Here is an 18,756-nt window from a genome sequence, read left to right as displayed (position 1 = left end):
AGAAGCGGGAGCCAACCCTGGGAACAGTAGGGAGCTACTGGGAGGTGTAAAGCTGCAGATAGAGATAGGCAGTAAGGCTGTGTGTGAGGGGCAGCGGGGTGGCTGCCAAGAGTCGCAGGAGCGACGAGAAGGCGAGACAGCAAGAGGCTGTCAGAGCTGCAGCAGGAACAGCCAAGGGAGCTGTGTGAGAGTACAGCAGCGGAGCTGCTGTGGGGCTGCAAGAGCGACAAGAACAGCAGCGGGGCTGCTGATGTGGACTGGAGTGACATCGGAACCAGCACAGAGAGAATAAGAGAGACAGCCGTGTGGGAACGCAGTACGGACCGAATAAAGGACACTGAGCCAGAGATCGTGGTCAAGTCTTTTATTACAATAATAATAATGATGAACACTCTGCGTGTGATGTAATGCCAGCGTTCATGCATGATATGAGTCGCCACGGTGGCTAGGAAATGTTAACTACTTCTCTTGGTATACATGAGGTCGTGGGTTCGATCCCAACCCTGACGCCTGCTGTATATTTGTAGTTTGCATGTCTCTCCCCATGGTCGCATGGATTTTTCTCCGGGTCCTCCGGTTTTTCCCTCCATATTTTGAAACATGCGTTTAAGAGTATTTGGCTGCTATACATTTCCGCGTGATAAGCCACTTCGTTGAGCTATCATTTGTGGTCAGGTCACTTGTGAAAAAGAGCTATATAGCTCAGTGGACCTTAACTGGTAACATAAAATAAAATAGTTCAGTTTAGTTCTCTGTAAAAACTTGGCATGGAACATATTAGTATAAGAGCGTTTACGCCTGGTCTTTCTCACATTTTCGTAGGAGGTATGATGCGAGTGTTAAAACATTTCTAGAGGTGGAAACTGCTTATTGTCGACCAGACAGATAATCACATGACGTAGATGTCCTGTAGGAGGTACGCAGTGGAAGGGCCCTACGGACAACAGTCTTGCAGATAAGATGATGGCAAACAAAATTAGTTTTACCGTGGTTTGTTCATGCATCACAACACACTTAGGTAAACCACTACAGAGTCTATTGGGCTGTTTCAGAAGTTAAATCAATTATTTTCGGCTTGACTTGTCGGACAAATGCTTTGATGATTAGGCTGTCAGATCAAACGTTTATTTGGAGCACTTTGCTTGGAGTATGTCTGTGGCCACTGATGAGCGTTCGTCCCTTCGTGTAAGTTCGTCGACCCAAATGAGGCTTTAGTGAGGAGGCCCTTATCCAGACCATCAGCTCACCAGAACTGAATGTGTGGTGGCCATGTTGTCTTCTCGATGAAACCTGTCTGCGGTAGCTTCTATTTTTTTCCACTGCTGCTGGTTTGGGATGGCCATATTTTCTCTATTCTGTGAGTTAGTCGTTTGAACCAGCGGTTCCCAAACTCTACGGCTCGCCACCGTCACTCAAGTAGGTCGCAAAAACTAAACAGTGAAGCATATACATTGTGGTTAAATAATGGTTCTACATATCATACTACAGACGGTCCCCGCTTTTACGACGTCACAACGTGTTCCCGGGAACCCCGTTGTAAATCGGATTGTCGTAAATTGGGACCCTATCTTCCTACAGACAATAGAAACAGTAGAATCATCACTTGCGGATGTGTTTTTCCTTTTATCATCCATATTTAACAGGGTTTATTTAATAGGTAAAATGCACAATCCCACTTTAGAATAACAACATTTCCACGCCCAGTCACATCGGAAACCAGACCGACTGTTTTCAAATGTGTTCGGAGTCTTTTCAGAAGATGCATCGTAAATCAAGCATCTGCATCATAAATCGATCCAAGATGGCTTATTGGAGAGTATATTTAGTATATTGATGATATTGATCTAGTTTATATTTTAGTTTTTTACGTGGTGGTTTGGCTGCTACAGCTCCTTACTATTAAAATTCCTTCCCTTTATTACTGCTAACCCTACCTCCTCCCTTTGTTGCTGCTAATCCTACATAATGCACGGGCATAATATGACTTTGAGACCCCCCCCCTCCTACGCATTCCACAAGTAGTGACTAATCCTATATCTGCTTACCATGAATATGCTAAATTCCTCTGTTGATATGCAAATTCCTTTGTCAAGGCGCTCTTCCTCCCCTAACCCAGCTTAAATATACGCTGCCAAGCTTGGTGGTGTTCATTCAGACGCTGTCTTTCCAACAGACCTGTTCTTCACCTGAGGACGGCTGCTTGCGTTGTGGCCGAAACGTCGTGAGAATTGTATTATTCTATTATGTTTCATTTGTATTATTTTATTATCTCCCTTCTACGTGACTTTACCGAAAGAACCAAGAATATCATTACTAGACTTACATTAATTAGACATGAATTACAACAATGCAGTCCCCCACTTGTGTGTGAAGTGGCCTGCATTGGAAAGCTACCACGCACTTCAACGGACTTCGCCTGTGCGTGGTAGTTATGCCAGTCGTGTGTGCACTGCAGTGTTTCTCAACCTGTTGCATTCCACGACACACTTCATCTTCCCAGCACACTGAACCAAAACAATCACCGTGAGCCAGGGTGAGTGGGTGGGATTGCATTGTAGTTGAGGGAGACTCATAATCCCTTGCTTTTACTTATCTTACTGAAAACAAGGAAATCAAGGGACACTGCCAAAAACCATGACAATTATTTTCCCAACTGCATGTATCTCCGTGTGCGTCTTCGTGTCTCTTGTGGCTGCATGTCTCTGTGTATGTCTCCGTGTCTCTGTGTATTTGTCTCTGTCTCTCTGTATATTTGTGTGTATTTGTACGTCTCTATGTCTCTGCGTCTGTGTCAGTAGGTTCGTATCTGTGTGTGTCTGTGTCTATATAAATGTATGTGTGTGTCTGCGTATCTCCATGTGTCTGTGTGTGAGTGTAATCATGTCTGCGTCTGTCTCTGTGACTGTCTCCGCGTGTCTATTTGTTTCTGTGTTTGTCTTTTTTCTCCGTGTCTCTGTGTATTTCAGCATGTCTCCATGTCTGTATGCGAGTGCTTCCCGGTCTCAGTGTGTCTCTGTGTCTGTTTTTCTCCGTATCTGTGTGTGTCTTTGTGAGCTGCACTGTAACACCTTCACCCTGTGAGCCGCCCTAAACACATTCCTGCGGAGGGAGCTGATAGGAACGTTGGGTTGCTCGGTCAACGGCGGCTTGGTGTATTCCACAAATATGCCTGACTGTGAGGGCGGGCATAAGCCGGCGTGAGTAGGTTAAACGTTGAGTTTTATAAGGGCACCACGGTGTGACCAGCCCCTCCCCACCCAGCCCCACCCCTCCCACCCCCCACCCAGCCCCTCCCCACCCTCCCCACCCAGCCCCTCTGGTGTAACCAGGAGGTTCCTACCAGTATGGGCATGGGTTCCAGAAAATGATCCGGCTACTCAGGTGGAACGCGACTTGGGAAAGTGTGGGAACCCCCCCTGGTCTTAGCGACCAAAATAGCCACACATTCAGTTATCTTGAGCTGGTGGTCTGGATAAGGCTTGGGTGCTTGCCTTGAACAGTTATGGCTGGGGGTCGGCAACCCACGGCTCCGGAGCCGCGTGCGGCTCTTTAAGGAACTGTTTTGTAAAGTTATTTATTAAGGAACCACCATCTCGTATTCACCACACGCATTGCAGCTCTTGAAATATTGAGTTGTTTTTTACCGAATTTGAACAAAGATGGCTCTTCTTGTTATTTTGGTTGTTGACCCCTGGTTATGGCGATAATTGTCCAAACAACATCATGATGGAGCTTTCTGAGCCTGTGCAGTTATTTGCTGCTGTTGCCACTGCTGCTGCCGCTCCTGTTGCAGGTGCACGCCCGCTGGCTTCTGGACACCGCGCTGCACCACGAGTGGGGGAATGAAGAGGACTACGAGGTGGACGAGGGTGGGCGACCGCAGGCGAGGCGGCGCCGTGTCCCCGTGCGCTCCCTGCCTCTTGAGGTTGGTTACTCCTCCCTTGTGTCGCGATGACTCAGATATGTTAACCACCTTGCCTGGTATGCAGGAGGGTTCGATTCCTGACCGTTTGCTTCACAGCATATCGTAGTGTCGTGTTTCGCACACTGTGCTACGAACCCGGAGACCCAAGTTTGATTCCCACTCACGGCCAACATCATAGACTTCAGAATCTTTAAATTTCGATTTAAAGCTTTCGTGACTGCAGGGATTCATCTTCTTGGTTCTTTCGGTAAAGTCACGTAGAAGGGAAGTAATAAAATAATGAAAATAAAACATAATAAAATAATTCTCACGACGTTTCGGCCACAACACAAGCAGCCGTCCTCAGGTGAAGAACATGTCTGTCGATAAGACAGAGTCTGAATGACATGTCCTAGGCTTGGAGCGTCTATTTAAGCTGGGAGGGAGGAGGAAGAGCGCCTTGTCAATAATCTTTATTAATAATTTTTTCTACATTTATAACTTGATAGGGATTACATATAGCGATATCGCCCTCTACCTCTAAACTACTGCAGACCATCTGTGATACATAGCGCCTTTGTAACTGCCTTGTACTGTAAGAATGGCATGAATATCAAATGTACTAAATTACTGTTGTTATTAAGACTGTGTGTATAGACACCCCTTGTAGCGAGATGTTAACTACCTCGCCCGGTATGTAGGAGGTCGCGTGTTCGATCACAACCCTGACGCCTGTATATTTGGAGTTTGAGTGTTCTCCCTGTGGAATTTTCTCTGGGTTCTCTGGTTTTCCCCTCCAGATTTATAATCAACATCATACATTTAGAGTAGTTGGCTGTTATAAATTACCACTTGATTAGCCACTTTGTTGAGCTGTCATTTGAGGCCCGGTCACTTCTGAAAAGAGTTACATAGCCTTACCTGGTGAAATAAAAATTGTATAGTTTTTATTTTTACCCTCTCAAGTAATCAACATCATCACCCTTATCAATGCTATAATTGCTTACTCTTTGGTTCTTTAGGTAAAGTCACGTAGGTAGAAAAATAATTGATCACAACGTTTCAATCACAACACAAGCAATCGTCATCAGGTGGGACAACCACAGCAAGAAAAAACTGCTGAAGTAGGCGAGAGATCTGCTGTGGCACGAGGTTATATAGCATCGGCAGTAGCGGGGGGGAGAGAGGAGGTGGGGGAGAGAGGGGGCAGGGCGGATGTGGAACCCGCGGCAGTACTTGGAGAGATCTGAGAGATCGGCTGCAGGGGGGGGAGAGAGAAGGGGGGGCAGAAAGTGGACCCCGCGTGTGTTATAGAGTTGACAACTATCAAGTGTTTGTGCATATCTACCAGTTGTTAAGATTTTGCGGAGCCCTTTCTGTCACCATCATTTTTACGGATTTACGCATTCAGGCTGGCTTGCCTAATACCCAATCTTGGTTTGACCAGCCAGGATCATGTAAGGAGCTTACAAATACTTGAAATATCTGGACAAAGTTCCATCGGTGACCTCCATCAAGCGCGGCTACGTTGGCTGAGTCATGTAGCTCGCATGTCCAGCCACCCAATGCCCAAGCAGCTTTTGTTTGGCCAGATGGTTTGGGCTAAATGGGTGTGGCACAGGCTAGATGGGAGTAGCACAGAAATTGACTGATATGGTGCAGAAGGAAGTGGAACTGATTGGACTTGCCGATGATTGGTACCAACAGTGTCAAGGTCAGTCTTTGTGGAGGAGGCTCATGGAGGACGACGCTACTAGGGAGTTGGGAGGCAGTCGACCTGCAGCAATAACGGAGAGCGGAGGGGGTGATGTTCGCAACAACAAGCAGAGTGCCAGGTGCCTAAAACGTAGAGAGTTGGCACAGTGGAGAACACAGTTGGTGTATCTGCATGGCATCTCAGTCAGTCAATCCATGGTCTGTTTCATGATTCCTGGCAGCGAGCCTTCGACACTTCACGTGGCGTAAAGGTGCACATCGGCTGGCACAAGCCACGTGGTGACGTCACCGCCACTTCGTAGCGAACGGCAATTGTTACTTTTGGATGTGTATCGTAAAAAAAAATTGGCAGCATATGGGGAGCGGTAGTGTAGTGGTTCGCACACTGCTATGAGCATGGCGACCCAAGTTTGATTCCTGCTCACGGCCAACATAATTTACTTTAGAATCAGATTCTTTATTGATCCTGGAGAAATCTGATGAGCTATGAAGCTCTTTTTCACAGACGTCCAGTAGGGGCGGGTCAATTTCTGACTTAATATTTGAATCAGTCCTGGCTGTCCCCGAGGTCAACTGGGGAAACAAAGGCAGCCGGGAATGTTGCTGGCTACACCATTCCGTCATTGTTGACCTTCGTAGGTAATGGCTAACAGTGCTTGCCCCAACAGTCTATTCAGGCCATACAGATGACCTTTGCTTATACAAGCTGGTTACCAGTCCATCATATGGACATTAATGTATTGTATATCTTGACTTAAAGCTTTTGTGACTGCAGGCATTCACACTCTTTGGGTCTTTCGGTGAAGTCACGTAGATAGAATGATAACACACGGTAAAAAGTTAGACGTTGATAAGATTGTTATCAATCAGAGTAACAGCCCAATTTCCGACAGCCTAAAATCGGTACTCGCTAAAGGGTTGAATTTCGCAGTCACCCCTAAACACATCCCAATTAATGATATCATTGTCCAGGTCGACTTGGCTCTTAAAGGTTTGGGACGCATTCCTGCAGACATGGTGAGATCGGAAATCGCTGCAATCCTAAAAAACGCTAAGAAACCCATTAGCAACATCAGCAAGGATAGGCGCTTTTAGCTTGCTCAACTGAAAAAGAGAGATGACATAATCATCCTCTCAGTTGACAAGGACAATGCCATTGTCATCATGGATAAAACCACATACAGTAACAAAATTCAGGACCTACTTAATGATGGCAGCTATACCAAAATTAATAGAGATCGTACCAAACGCCTGGTTACGAAAACCAACAATATCATCACTGATTCGACATCGTTAATCGAACCAACCAAGCGACTCTCTCTGAAACCCTCTGCTGCTAGACCACCCAGATCTTATGGCTTACCAAAAATCCATAAAGAAGGTACAACATTCCTAACGTCTCCACCATTGACTCACCCACCTACAAACTGGCCAGATTTCTATCTGAGACCTTGCTCCCATTCACTGGCAAGACTACCTCAGCTGTACTTAATTCAGCTCACTTGGTATCTCTAATTAAAGACATCTCACTATCTCCAGGTGATTTGCTTGTCAGCTTCGATGTAGTTTCTTTGTTTACCAAAGTTCTTTTGCCTGACACCATCGCAATCATTGAATATTTGGTCCAACAAGCACTGCATGCTGATGTACCGGCCCTGGTGAGACACTGCCTCACCAACACTTACTTCACCTGGAATGGTACCCCAATGGGTTCTCCCTTATCTCCAGTGGTAGCCTATGTTTGAGACAGATGCCATTCAGACATCCATCCTACATCCTTCCTTGTGGAAGAGATACGTAGATGACACATTCGTCATCTGGCCACATGGCCTGCCAGCTCCGAACCAGTTCCTCAACCACATCAATTACATACACCCAGCCATCAAATTCACCATGGAAGTGGAAAAGGATGGCAAGTTACCATTCTTGGATGTTTTAATCGAAAGAGACCAGATGGCTCATTGGGACACTGTCTACAGGAAAGCCACCCACACGGATACCTATCTAAAACCTGACTCCCAACACCATCCAGCCCAGAAAAATGTCCTCATCAAAACTCTCCACCATAGGGCTCGTTGTATTTCCTACCATCACCACCTAGCCAGTGAACTGGAGCACGTACACCAAGCCCTCAAGATTAATGGATATTCGGATCGCACAATCCGTAAAGCTGTCACCCCAACCGTTGGGAGAGAACCACCTGAGGACCCAATCAAAACCATCACCTTGCCATACATAGCAGGGGTCACCAAAAATATTTCAAATATCATGAGCAAACACAAGATCCAGGTCCGATTCAATAGAGTACATAAATTCGTGATTTTATCCCATCTGTGAAGGATGTGATCCCTGACATGCAATATCCCGGCGTCTACAAACTAAGCTGTGTCTTGCGGCAGTAGTTACATTGGGGAAACTAAGCGACAAGTCTCGGACCGTGTTCGAGAACTCAAGGCGGATCTGAAACACGGTAGGACCAACACCTCTGCCGTGGCTGATCATTGTTTTAACGCTGTGGGCACACATTAAATTGATTTCTCCAAGACGAATGTACTATGCAAACCCACTGGCTATCAACAAAGATTTGTTCATGAAGCCATCCAGATATATAAATACGGACACAATTTCAACCGAGAAAGATGGGTACAAACTGAGCAATCATTGGAAGGACGTTATTAACCAGGTAAAGTCATAACTGGCTGTAATGCTTCCATCCTACCTGCCTATGTTATCAGTTATTTCCGACTTTTTGAGTTACATTACCTTGTTAAATGTCTTTACATTAACAGGCTAAATGTCTCACTAACATAGCTGCTGCTCCCTTTTCCTCGATGCGGCGGTGGCGCTCGTTGTTTAATAGGCTGAATGTCTCTCATTAACACAGCTGCGGGAACCATCTCAAATTGACATGCTAATCTCAAATCTCGAGCAATACAATGGCTTCTTTAGTACCGTGACCGTGGGGTTACATTAACCGATTGACATGCTAATCTCTAGCAATACAATAGCCGAGGTATACCGAGCTCTGCGATCTTACACTTCCTTTCAAATTCCATCTCTAGCCCCACCCACTTACCCTTGGGTTGTACCCATCTCAAACCTTTATAACCGATGGCTGCAGTAGCTCTCTCGCTACATTTCTTCCTGCCTCAGCAGTCCGCCTGCTGTATTTTTTCACCTGAAGACGATTGCTTGTGTTGCGATCGAAATGTCGTGATTTTATGATTGTTTTATTATTTTTCTATCTACGTGACTTTATCGAAAGACCCAAAGAGTATGTCTTGTATATACTAGTTAATAGACGCGCATAGCAAGAGTGACTTGAAGTCTCTCTGAGCTTTGCCCTCCACTACCCTTTCACTTTTTGACTTAAAACTTTCGTGACTGCAGGAATGCATATTCTATGGTTCTTTCGGTAAAGTCACATAGATAGAAAAAATTCTAACAATTAAATAATACAAATTTTAATAAAGTGAATAAAAAATAATACAAATATCACGATGTTTAAATTGCAACACAAGCGGTCGTCATCAGGTGATCGAAACGTCGTGATATTTTATAAAAAAAATTATTCACTTTATTTTCATTTTTATTATTTTATTGTTATTATTTTTTCTATCGACGAGACTTTACCAAAAGAACCATAGAATACCCTTTCACTGTTTACCCATCGTGCAATACCGCGTTTTGTCCGCCAGACTGCGCAATACTGATTGTGAATTGAAAAGTAAACAATATTTTGGTCATGGCTTTTACCTACCTGTAAGGTGTTGGGGAATGCATAGCTCATAGATTCAATGTTTCTGTTTCCTTCTGCTCATAATGAGCGTTTACTCGACTCTGCAATGGAAGTTACTGAAATGATTTTACTGACAATTTAACTTTGTCATCATCGTCCATGTTGTTTTATCCACTGTTGGATGATGACTGCCGATGCCACAATTTAACTCGTTCCTGAATGAGCATATCGCTGCAATGAGGTTAACCCATTCAGAAGCGAGAGATGTTGAGAGGGCAAGCACCACACTCACTCACTCTGGGTGAGTATAGTGGTTGGCCTCTCAGACATTTCCTTCTTTTGGCTGCCACTCCATCACAGATTTGCCCATTGGGCATCAACCCTCAATGTCCTGCCTAAGGGTACTTTCCTAAACAGTCGCTATGATGTCCTTAGGAAGTCCACGTGTTCCTCTTCCTGTCTCTCAGTTTGCAATTCCTAGCATGTACCACTCTGCTGATTTGTGTATTTTTTTCCCACCAACCATCATCCCCTTGATGTCCTGCCTAAGCCATCCAAGTAGAGGCCATTACACACAAGAGTCCAACTATGTCCAAATGTATTTATTTCATATGATTATACTTATACAGGTGGTCCCCGCTTTTACGACATCACGATGCGTTCCCAAGAACCATGTCATCGTAAATCGGACCATATTTTCCCATAGACGGTACAAACAGTAGAAACATAATTTGCTGATTTGTTTTTTCCTTTTATCAATCATTTAAGAGGGCTTATTCAATCGGTAAAATTCCACAAAAACACTTAAGAATAACTGAAGCTCCATGCCAAGTCACATCGGAAACCAGACTGACTATTCAAATGCGTTCACGTCGGAAGATGTGTCGTAAATAAAGTTCTCACATCGTAAATCTATCCATGGTGCCGTAATACAAGCGTTTTAAATCGGACCATCATAAACCAGAGACCGCCTGTTTACAATTATACATTTGCGTCTGTCCGCCTGCGTGTCTGCTCGTGTATACGTGTCTTGAGTAAATATATGCCCATCTCTGTACGATTGCAGACCACAGCCGTTCCAGACACAGAAAAGAAAGAGAAGAAGGAAAAGGGTTTGTCTCGGAGGCGGAGGCACTCCCCCTCGCCCACAGAGCCCAGAAAAAAGCCAAATTCCAAGAAGAGGCAAGTCACACGCACCCCAAACTATTACCTATTTGGAAAACTATAAACAATGTTTTTATTTCACGAGCTAAAGCCCACTGAGTTATTAGCTTATTTTTGAGAAGTGACCCGGCCTTAACAAATTAAAGCTCAACAAAGTGGCTGATCACCGTGTGGAAATGTATTGCAACCAAATACTCTCAACGCGTAGCGTCGAATTAGGGGACCCAGAGAAAAATACACGCAACCACGGGGTAAACATGCAAACTCCAAATATACAGGCTTCAGGGTTGGGATCAAACCCACAACCTCCTGTATACCAGGCGAGGTAGCTAACATCTTGCCACCCTGGCACCCCTTACATAGCTGCAAGGGGTAGCTATACACGCAGACTTAATAACAAGAGTAATTTAGTACATTTGGTATTCATGCCATTCTTGTCGTGCAAGGCTGTCACAAAGGCGCAAAATTTCACAGACGGTCTGCAGTATTTTTGCAGTACAGGGCAATATCAGAATCAGAATATTTATACTGGAGAAATTTGATGAGCTACAAAGCTCTTTTTGACATGTCCAGTAGGGGCACTGGTTCAGAATTTTACAACAACAACAAACAGTAAAAAAAACACAGTAGGAGTGCAAAGTCGAGGAAAGGTAAACAAATCACACAAAAAATTTAACGAAACAATTTTTTATTTGATCAGGTAAAGCCGACTGAGCTATTATCTTCTTTTTCAGAAGCGACCTGGCCACAAATGATAGCTCAACGAAGTGGCTTATCACGTGTAAATTTATAGCAGCCAATTAATCTAAACAATCTAAATGCATGTTTCTAAATGTGGAGGGAAAAACCGGAGGACCCGGAGAAAAATTGTACGCGACTATGGGAAGAGCATGCAAACTCCACGTATACAGGCGTTAGGGTCAGAATATAACAGGCGAGGTAGTTAACATCACGCCACTGCTATATACAATCCCAATCGAACTAGATTCGAAGCTTTTATGACTAAGAGAGTAATCCCAATCGATCTTCTTGGTTCTTTCGGTAAAGTCACGTAGAAGGGAAGTAATAAAATAATACAAATAAAACATAATAAAACAATTCTCACGACGTTTCGGCCACAACGCAAGCAGCCATCCTCAGGCGAAGAATGAAACACCCCAAGCTTGGAGCGTATATTTAAGCTGGGTTAGAGGGGGGGGAGGTGGGAAGAAGAGCGCCTAAACAAAATAATTTGCATATCAAGAGGAATTCAGCATATGGAAAATGCGTAGGAGGTGGGCGGGGGGGGTTCCAAATCAATACTATGCCCGTGCATTATGCAGGATTAGCAGCATCAAAGGGGGGGGGGGAAGGGGGGGAGCATTAACAAAGGAAAGGAATGTTAATAGTATGTAGCTGTAGTTACTAAACAACCACGTAAAAAACTACAGTATAAACTGCATGACAAACTAAAGTATAAACTACATAGCATCATCAGTAAACTTACTATACTCTACAATAAGCTGAGTTACTAACAGTAAGTAATACATGAAAAAATTCTACGTTGTAAAAAATTATATAATATGCTTCCATCTAAACTTTATTCTCTTACATCACACGCGTCTATACCGTACTATATACTTCCATAGGCAAAACCAACATTAAATTACATACTGTATTGCTATAAACCACCCTATACCTTATACATTTTTAATATAACACTATGTATTATTCTACCCACCCTAATGTGTATCAAAATGGTTTATTACGTCCTTCCAGTGATTGCTAAGCCAGAATCCATCTTCTCGGTTAAAATTGTCTCTGTGTTTGTAAATGTGGATCGCCTCATGTACGAATCTCTCATGATAGCCAGATGGCTTGCAGAGAACCTCTGTCTTGGAGAAGTCAATGTCATGTGAGCCCACTGAGTTGTAACAGTGATCTGCCACGGCTGAGGTGTTTGTCCTACAGTGTTTCAGGTCAGCTTTATGTTCACGGATGCGGTCCGAGACATGTCGTTTGGTTTCCCCAATGTAACTGCTACCACAGAGGCAACTTAGTTTGTAGACACCAGGGTACTGTATGTCTGGAACCACATCTTTTACAGACGGTACCAGATCACGGATTTTATGTACTGTGTTGAATCGGACCTGGATCTTGTGTTTAATCAGGATTTTGGAGATCTTTTTTGTGACCCCAGCAATGTAGGGTAAGGTGATGGTCTTGAAAGGCTCCTCAACAGGATCCTTCTTGGTGGTTGGAGTGATGGCTTTGCGGATTGTGTAGTCGGAGTAACCATTAGCCTTAAGAGCTTGGCGTACGTGTTTGAGTTCACTGGAAATGTGTTCATGGTCGGAGATGCATTGGGCTCTATGATATAGAGTCTTGATGAGGGAATTCTTCTGGGATGGATGGTGGTGGGAATCCGGTTTTAGATAAGCATCCGTGTGGGTGGCTTTCCTGTAGACAGAGTGGCTCATTGAACCATCAGGTCTCCTTTTGATTAGGACATCCAAAAAGGGTAGCTTGCCATCATTTTCGACTTCCATGGTGAATCTGATGGCTGGGTGTATGGAATTGATATGGTCGAGAAATTGGTCTAGAGCAGGCCGGCCATGTGGCCAGATGACAAAAGTGTCGTCTACGTACCTCTTCCATAAGGTCGGGCGTAGAGTGGCAGTCTGGATGGCGTCCGTCTCAAATTTCTCCATGAAGATGTTGGCTACAACCAGAGATAAGGGGGAGCCCATTGGGGTGCCCTCAATTTGCTTGTAGAAGGTTCCATTCCAGGTGAAGTATGTATTGGTTAAGCAGTGTCTCACCAGGGGGGGTACCCCAGCATTCAGTCCTTGATGAACCAAGTCTTCAATGATTGCGATGGTGTCAGGCACAGGCACCTTGGTGAACAAGGAAACCACATCAAAACTGACAAGCAGGTCGTCTGGGGACAGGGCAATCCCCTTGATTGTTGATACCAGGTCAGTAGAGTTTAGTACTGCAGAGGTGGTTTTTCCAGTGAAAGGCCGTAGGATTTCGGACAAAAAACGAGCCAGTTTGTAAGTCGGGGAGTTGATAGTAGAGACAATGGGACGAAGAGGTGTATCTTCTTTATGTATCTTTGGCAAGCCGTACAATCTTGGTGGCCTGGCTGCAGAAGGTTTCAACGAGAACTGTTTGGTCTGATCAATTAATGCGGTTGAAGCAGAAATGATGTTGTTGGTTTTGGAGACGAGGCTGTTGGTGGGGTCTCTTTTTATTTTTGTATATACAGTATGTAATTTAGCAATACAGTATGTAATTTAATGTTGGTTTTGCCTATGGAAGTATATAGTACGGTATAGACGCGTGTGATGTAAGAGAATAAAGTTTAGATGGAAGCATATTATATAATTTTTTACAACGTAGAATTTTTTCATGTATTACTTACTGTTAGTAACTCAGCTTATTGTAGAGTATAGTAAGTTTACTGATGATGCTATGTAGTTTATACTTTAGTTTGTCATGCAGTTTATACTGTAGTTTTTTACGTGGTTGTTTAGTAACTACAGCTACATACTATTAACATTCCTTTCCTTTGTTAATGCTCCCCCCCTTCCCCCCCCCCCTTTGATGCTGCTAATCCTGCATAATGCACGGGCATAGTATTGATTTGGAACCCCCCCCCGCCCACCTCCTACGCATTTTCCATATGCTGAATTCCTCTTGATATGCAAATTATTTTGTTTAGGCGCTCTTCTTCCCACCTCCCCCCCCTCTAACCCAGCTTAAATATACGCTCCAAGCTTGGGGTGTTTCATTCTTCGCCTGAGGATGGCTGCTTGCGTTGTGGCCGAAACGTCGTGAGAATTGTTTTATTATGTTTTATTTTTATTATTTTATTACTTCCCTTCTACGTGACTTTACCGAAAGAACCAAGAAGATGAATCCCTGCAGTCACGAAAGCTTTAAATCGAAATCCCAATCGAGTTATACATTTAGAAAAATGTGGATCGTGATGCTGGCCGACAATGGTCTACACTTTCCGAATGACGTCATAGAACTTTTAACATCCACTGTGATGCAGACGGCCAATCCAATCTCATTCCTGCTCCCAGGACACAAAACTAAGCATTGAGAGTGCGGTTTGCACCCGACCCCTGACACACTGGGTCCCACAGGAGGCATACTATGGGTGAGCCATTAGGAAAGAGGCATGGGCGCAAGGACGAGGAGGAAGAGGAGGAGGACCTTACGAAAGACATGGAGGAGCCTCTACACGTGCCCAACATGACCGAGGTTCAGCTGCCCAAGAATGGTGGGTGCCCCATTGCTCGCCGTCTGTGTGCACATCTGAGCGTAAGGGTGCAGTGGTAATTTTGATTATGCATCAAAACAAGATGCCCGACTTCGGCACCTATCTGTGTGGAGTTTGTTTATTGTTCTCCCCCTGTTCGGCATGGGTTTCCTCCTAAGTTATCCGGTGTCCTCTCAATGCTGAATTTGTTTTTATTGAAATCTAATTTCTTTAAAACTGATTTTTGTGTGTTAGTTTGTTGTCCTTCCCCCGCTCCTCCAATTAGCATGTTTGTCTATGTACGGTGTGAAAGAAGTTCTAAATACGTACATACATACCTGCAAATTCTTTAATTGGGGTTATATGTAGCAATATCGCCCCCGGTTTGTGATAACTTTGCAGGACTCGAGGAGGCTTTTTTGGGTAGATGAGCAAAGAAATCATGAGCGATTTCGCTATCCTTAACACTTACAGTAGAACCTCTGGTCACGAACGCTTCTGACCACGACCAAATCGGGTTCCGACCAAAAAATTCACAAAAATGTTTAATCTGGTCACGAACACATACTCGGGTGGCGATCAAACACGGCCGCGGCCGATTTCTCCTTCCGCGCCATTTTTTTTGTAAGCACCAAATTTCCTGTTGTTTGTTTACAAACAACAGCGACCCACGTGTGGCCGCTTTCTCAGTCAGTCACGCTTAGTTATCGGTCTCGGTCAGACGTGCGCTCATTCGCTGTGAACTCTGTGCAGTATTTTGTGTATTTTTACATTAATTTTGCAATTAGCCATGGCCTCTTAATCAAGTGAAGTGTGGTAATGTTGGTGAGAAGAAGGTTTTAAAGAAAATTGAAATCGAAGTGAAGAAGGAAATTATTGAAAAGTATGAGCGTGGTGTGCGTGTTACCGATCTTGCTGCAGAGTACAAGAAATCAAAGTCTACGGTCTCGACTATTTTGAAGCAGAAAGAGGCTATTAAAGCAGTTAATGTTGCAAGGGGAGTTACAATGTTAACCAAGCAGAGGCCTCAAGTGCTGACAGAGGTGGAAAAACTGTTGCTAGTGTTAACTTACTTTCAATAGAAACATGAATTGCTCATACGAATATTCTCTTTCTCTCAGAATCGACCGACTGATGTAGCAGACGAAACAATGATCTTGTTGAACGATTCTAAACTTTGACGTGGCAATGTTAGTTTTCTCTGTTGTTCAAGGTTTTCTCTGTGTTATTCAATGTTTTTACATTTAGTTTACTATTACACTGTGCATTCTATGGCATAATTAACTATTTTTGTGCTTAAAAATATTTAAAAAACAATACTTATATACAGTTTGTAGGAGTCTGGAACGGATTAATCGTATTTACATACAATCCAATGGGTCACGACCAAATCGAATTGCGACCAAAGTTGTGGAACGAATTATGGTCGTGACCAGAGGTTCTACTGTACTTACCCAGAAAGCCTCTCTCGAGTCTCATGACCTTTTTCAGGCGATTGCTGCCAAGGTTTCGTAGTAGGTGATGGTGATTGCTATATATATAAAATCCGATTTGAGTAATTTATGGGTAATCTTTTTCAATTTGCCAAATTTGGACCATGATGCTGGCACACAATGGCAGCTCTTGGGATTGTTGACATGGGATCTTTAACGTCCACCATGAAGCAGACTGCTTGTATTTTTGTGGTTAATGCACACTGCAGTATTTGCTTATAATAATCTCAATCTAAGCTTTCCTGCACTCATCCCATGAGTGTTCCATTCACTTATGTCTCCAAAATTTGACATCCATTCGTAAATTAAAACTGATTTTACTTAAGCCAATTAATTATTCATCCTTTTTTGTTTCACGTTTTGTCAATCATTGCATCTGCAACATTTATTCCCCCGTGAAGTCACCGCTTCAACTGCTGAGTCAACTCTTTCTCCATCCGCAATTTGTCTCGTTTCTTTGTCAACCCAACCTCTTTCCAATCAAATAACTTTCTTTATATTGTTAAATATTTTAAAACATTTCAGCTACAGTGTGCATTGTTCATACACAGGCCATCTCAAAATGCTGGATCAAAAATTTGACTTGCAATACCAATGACTGTGTAAGGTATTGCATACTAAGTTAATACAATGTCGAGTCTTCCTGATGCCTTCAAGGCCAAACTTTGTATATTGCTTGGAAAGCATGCTTGAAATGTGGAATGTAATTTCACGTGCCTTAGTTTTTAAAGAGCTTTCTAAACGTTTGCAGTGATTAAGGTGTCGTTGTTTTACTTTGCAGTTTATACAAAGAAAGACACAGAAGTGGCTCCTATTAAAGGCGGTGTCATGACAGATTTAGGTGAGTATCTTTAACACAAAACAGCGAGGATCATCAGATTAAAAAAACATTTGTACAAATATTGTTGCCATTTTATGCCAGCCTCAAGTTGCCAAAGCGTGTTTCTGTTGTTTGAGAACCCCCGGGTCGGCATTCATCACGGAGCCAATGTGAATGAAGTCGATGGTTTGACAGTGCAGCTGCTGATAATTGTCTATACTTTATAAACTCAAAAGTAGTAAATTGCACAAAAAACCCACCACATTCATCAGCGACGCTGTCTGTGTAAAAGCCAAATGGACCGAGTTATTATTTTGTTTGCCCTCGTCCACTGCTGTCAATGTATATTCCCTTTAAATCATGTTATTTAATCATTTTTATTGAGTATATTGCACATGTTGGTGCTTTCCAAATGCCCAGCCTGTGTAATCCAGCACTCTGGAGGCAACAGCGAGGGTTGGTGGATCACCGCACAAACATATTGAAACTCCCTTCCTGTGGGCGTCGAGGTGCCGTACCCTGGCTTGCCAGGCAGAGTAGCAAGTGTGGGCTAATCACCATCTGCTTCCATCTGTACGGGGATAGAGCGTTGCCCCCTTACGCGTGCGCGTGGGGTTTCTGCAGGTGCTCCGGTTCCCTCCCACTTGTATAATAAACACTTACATCTTCAAAATATAAACACGATGAAGCAGGGGCCTCCTGAAAAAGAGTTCTGCGACTGGATAAATAAGTAAGTGAGAATTACTTGAAAATTTATTGCATGTTTTTTTTACTTCAACAGACGAACAAGAAGATGAAAATACTGATCTTGGAGCCAAGGTCAGATATGCTACTAACTCTCTGTTACGCTCTTGGCTAGGTTGGTACTTTTACTCCCAGTGTTGTTTGCATAATTTGTTTTTTTAATTGAAAAAGTTAAACCTGCGTTGAAAAAAGTGGGTCTAGTGACTCGGTAGACTCATATCAGCGACACGTGACAAGGAACGTTCACAGAGTATGACTCTCCGATTTTAATAGACATTTTTACGTTAACGGTTACTCGGTGATAGGCCAGGACTGGTTAAACTCCTCGCGCCATCTTTGCCCCTGTTAGCTGCGATAGAGGGAATAACCCCTCCACCTATGGGACCACGAGGTGGACATGCAAACTAAAGTATATCAGAAGCAGCAGTCCAGCCATTAGTTTTGACTTCTTCCACACATGGAATGGATTTGGAGAGTTTCAGATGGTGTTCTGTTGGATCATTTGGATCTTGGTCTCTTCCAATGGGTGGATACGATCTGGAAGCCCACGCCCGTCACACCACACAGTGGATGTGCTGGGGCCACACTCATCAGATCTGCTGCTGACTGCTGACTGCTGTTGTCTGCTGCTGGCTGCTGCTGCTGCTGGCTGCTGCTGCTGGCTGCTGCTGGGTTCGTTTTCCATCAATCAAAGGGCTGCCAGGTGAAAATTAGCATGTTAAAGAGAGATTAGCATTGATTTGAAGCTTTCGTGACTGCAGGAATCCATACTCTTTGGTTCTTTCGGTAAAGTCACGTAGGTATAAAATGAAATAAATCACGACGTTTGGGGCGCAACACAAGCGTCCGTCATCAGGTGGGAAAGCTTTCTCACCTGATGATGGATTTATTTTATTTTATACCTACGTGACTTTACCAAAAGAA

At 43.7% G+C, this 18,756-nt stretch overlaps 1 protein-coding gene across 2 annotated transcripts in view; it reads left to right on the top strand.

The window, feature by feature from the left end:
• Positions 1-18,756, top strand: part of LOC144736639 (SWI/SNF complex subunit SMARCC2-like) — a 109,898-nt gene that overhangs the window by 25,322 nt on the left and 65,820 nt on the right. For both annotated transcript variants that reach the window (XM_078619209.1, XM_078619207.1), the window contains exons 9-13: positions 3,794-3,925; positions 10,426-10,541; positions 14,660-14,796; positions 17,050-17,109; positions 17,870-17,907. In XM_078619209.1, the coding sequence (XP_078475335.1) occupies positions 3,794-3,925; positions 10,426-10,541; positions 14,660-14,796; positions 17,050-17,109; positions 17,870-17,907 (483 nt within the window). The remainder of the gene's footprint in view (positions 1-3,793; positions 3,926-10,425; positions 10,542-14,659; positions 14,797-17,049; positions 17,110-17,869; positions 17,908-18,756) is intronic.

The sequence above is a fragment of the Lampetra planeri genome, chromosome 62, assembly GCF_965212315.1.
Source record: "Lampetra planeri chromosome 62, kcLamPlan1.2.h2, whole genome shotgun sequence".
NCBI lineage: Eukaryota > Metazoa > Chordata > Hyperoartia > Petromyzontiformes > Petromyzontidae > Lampetra > Lampetra planeri.
Note: the sequence above shows the minus strand (reverse complement) of the source record. Positions and strands in the feature narration are given on the sequence as shown.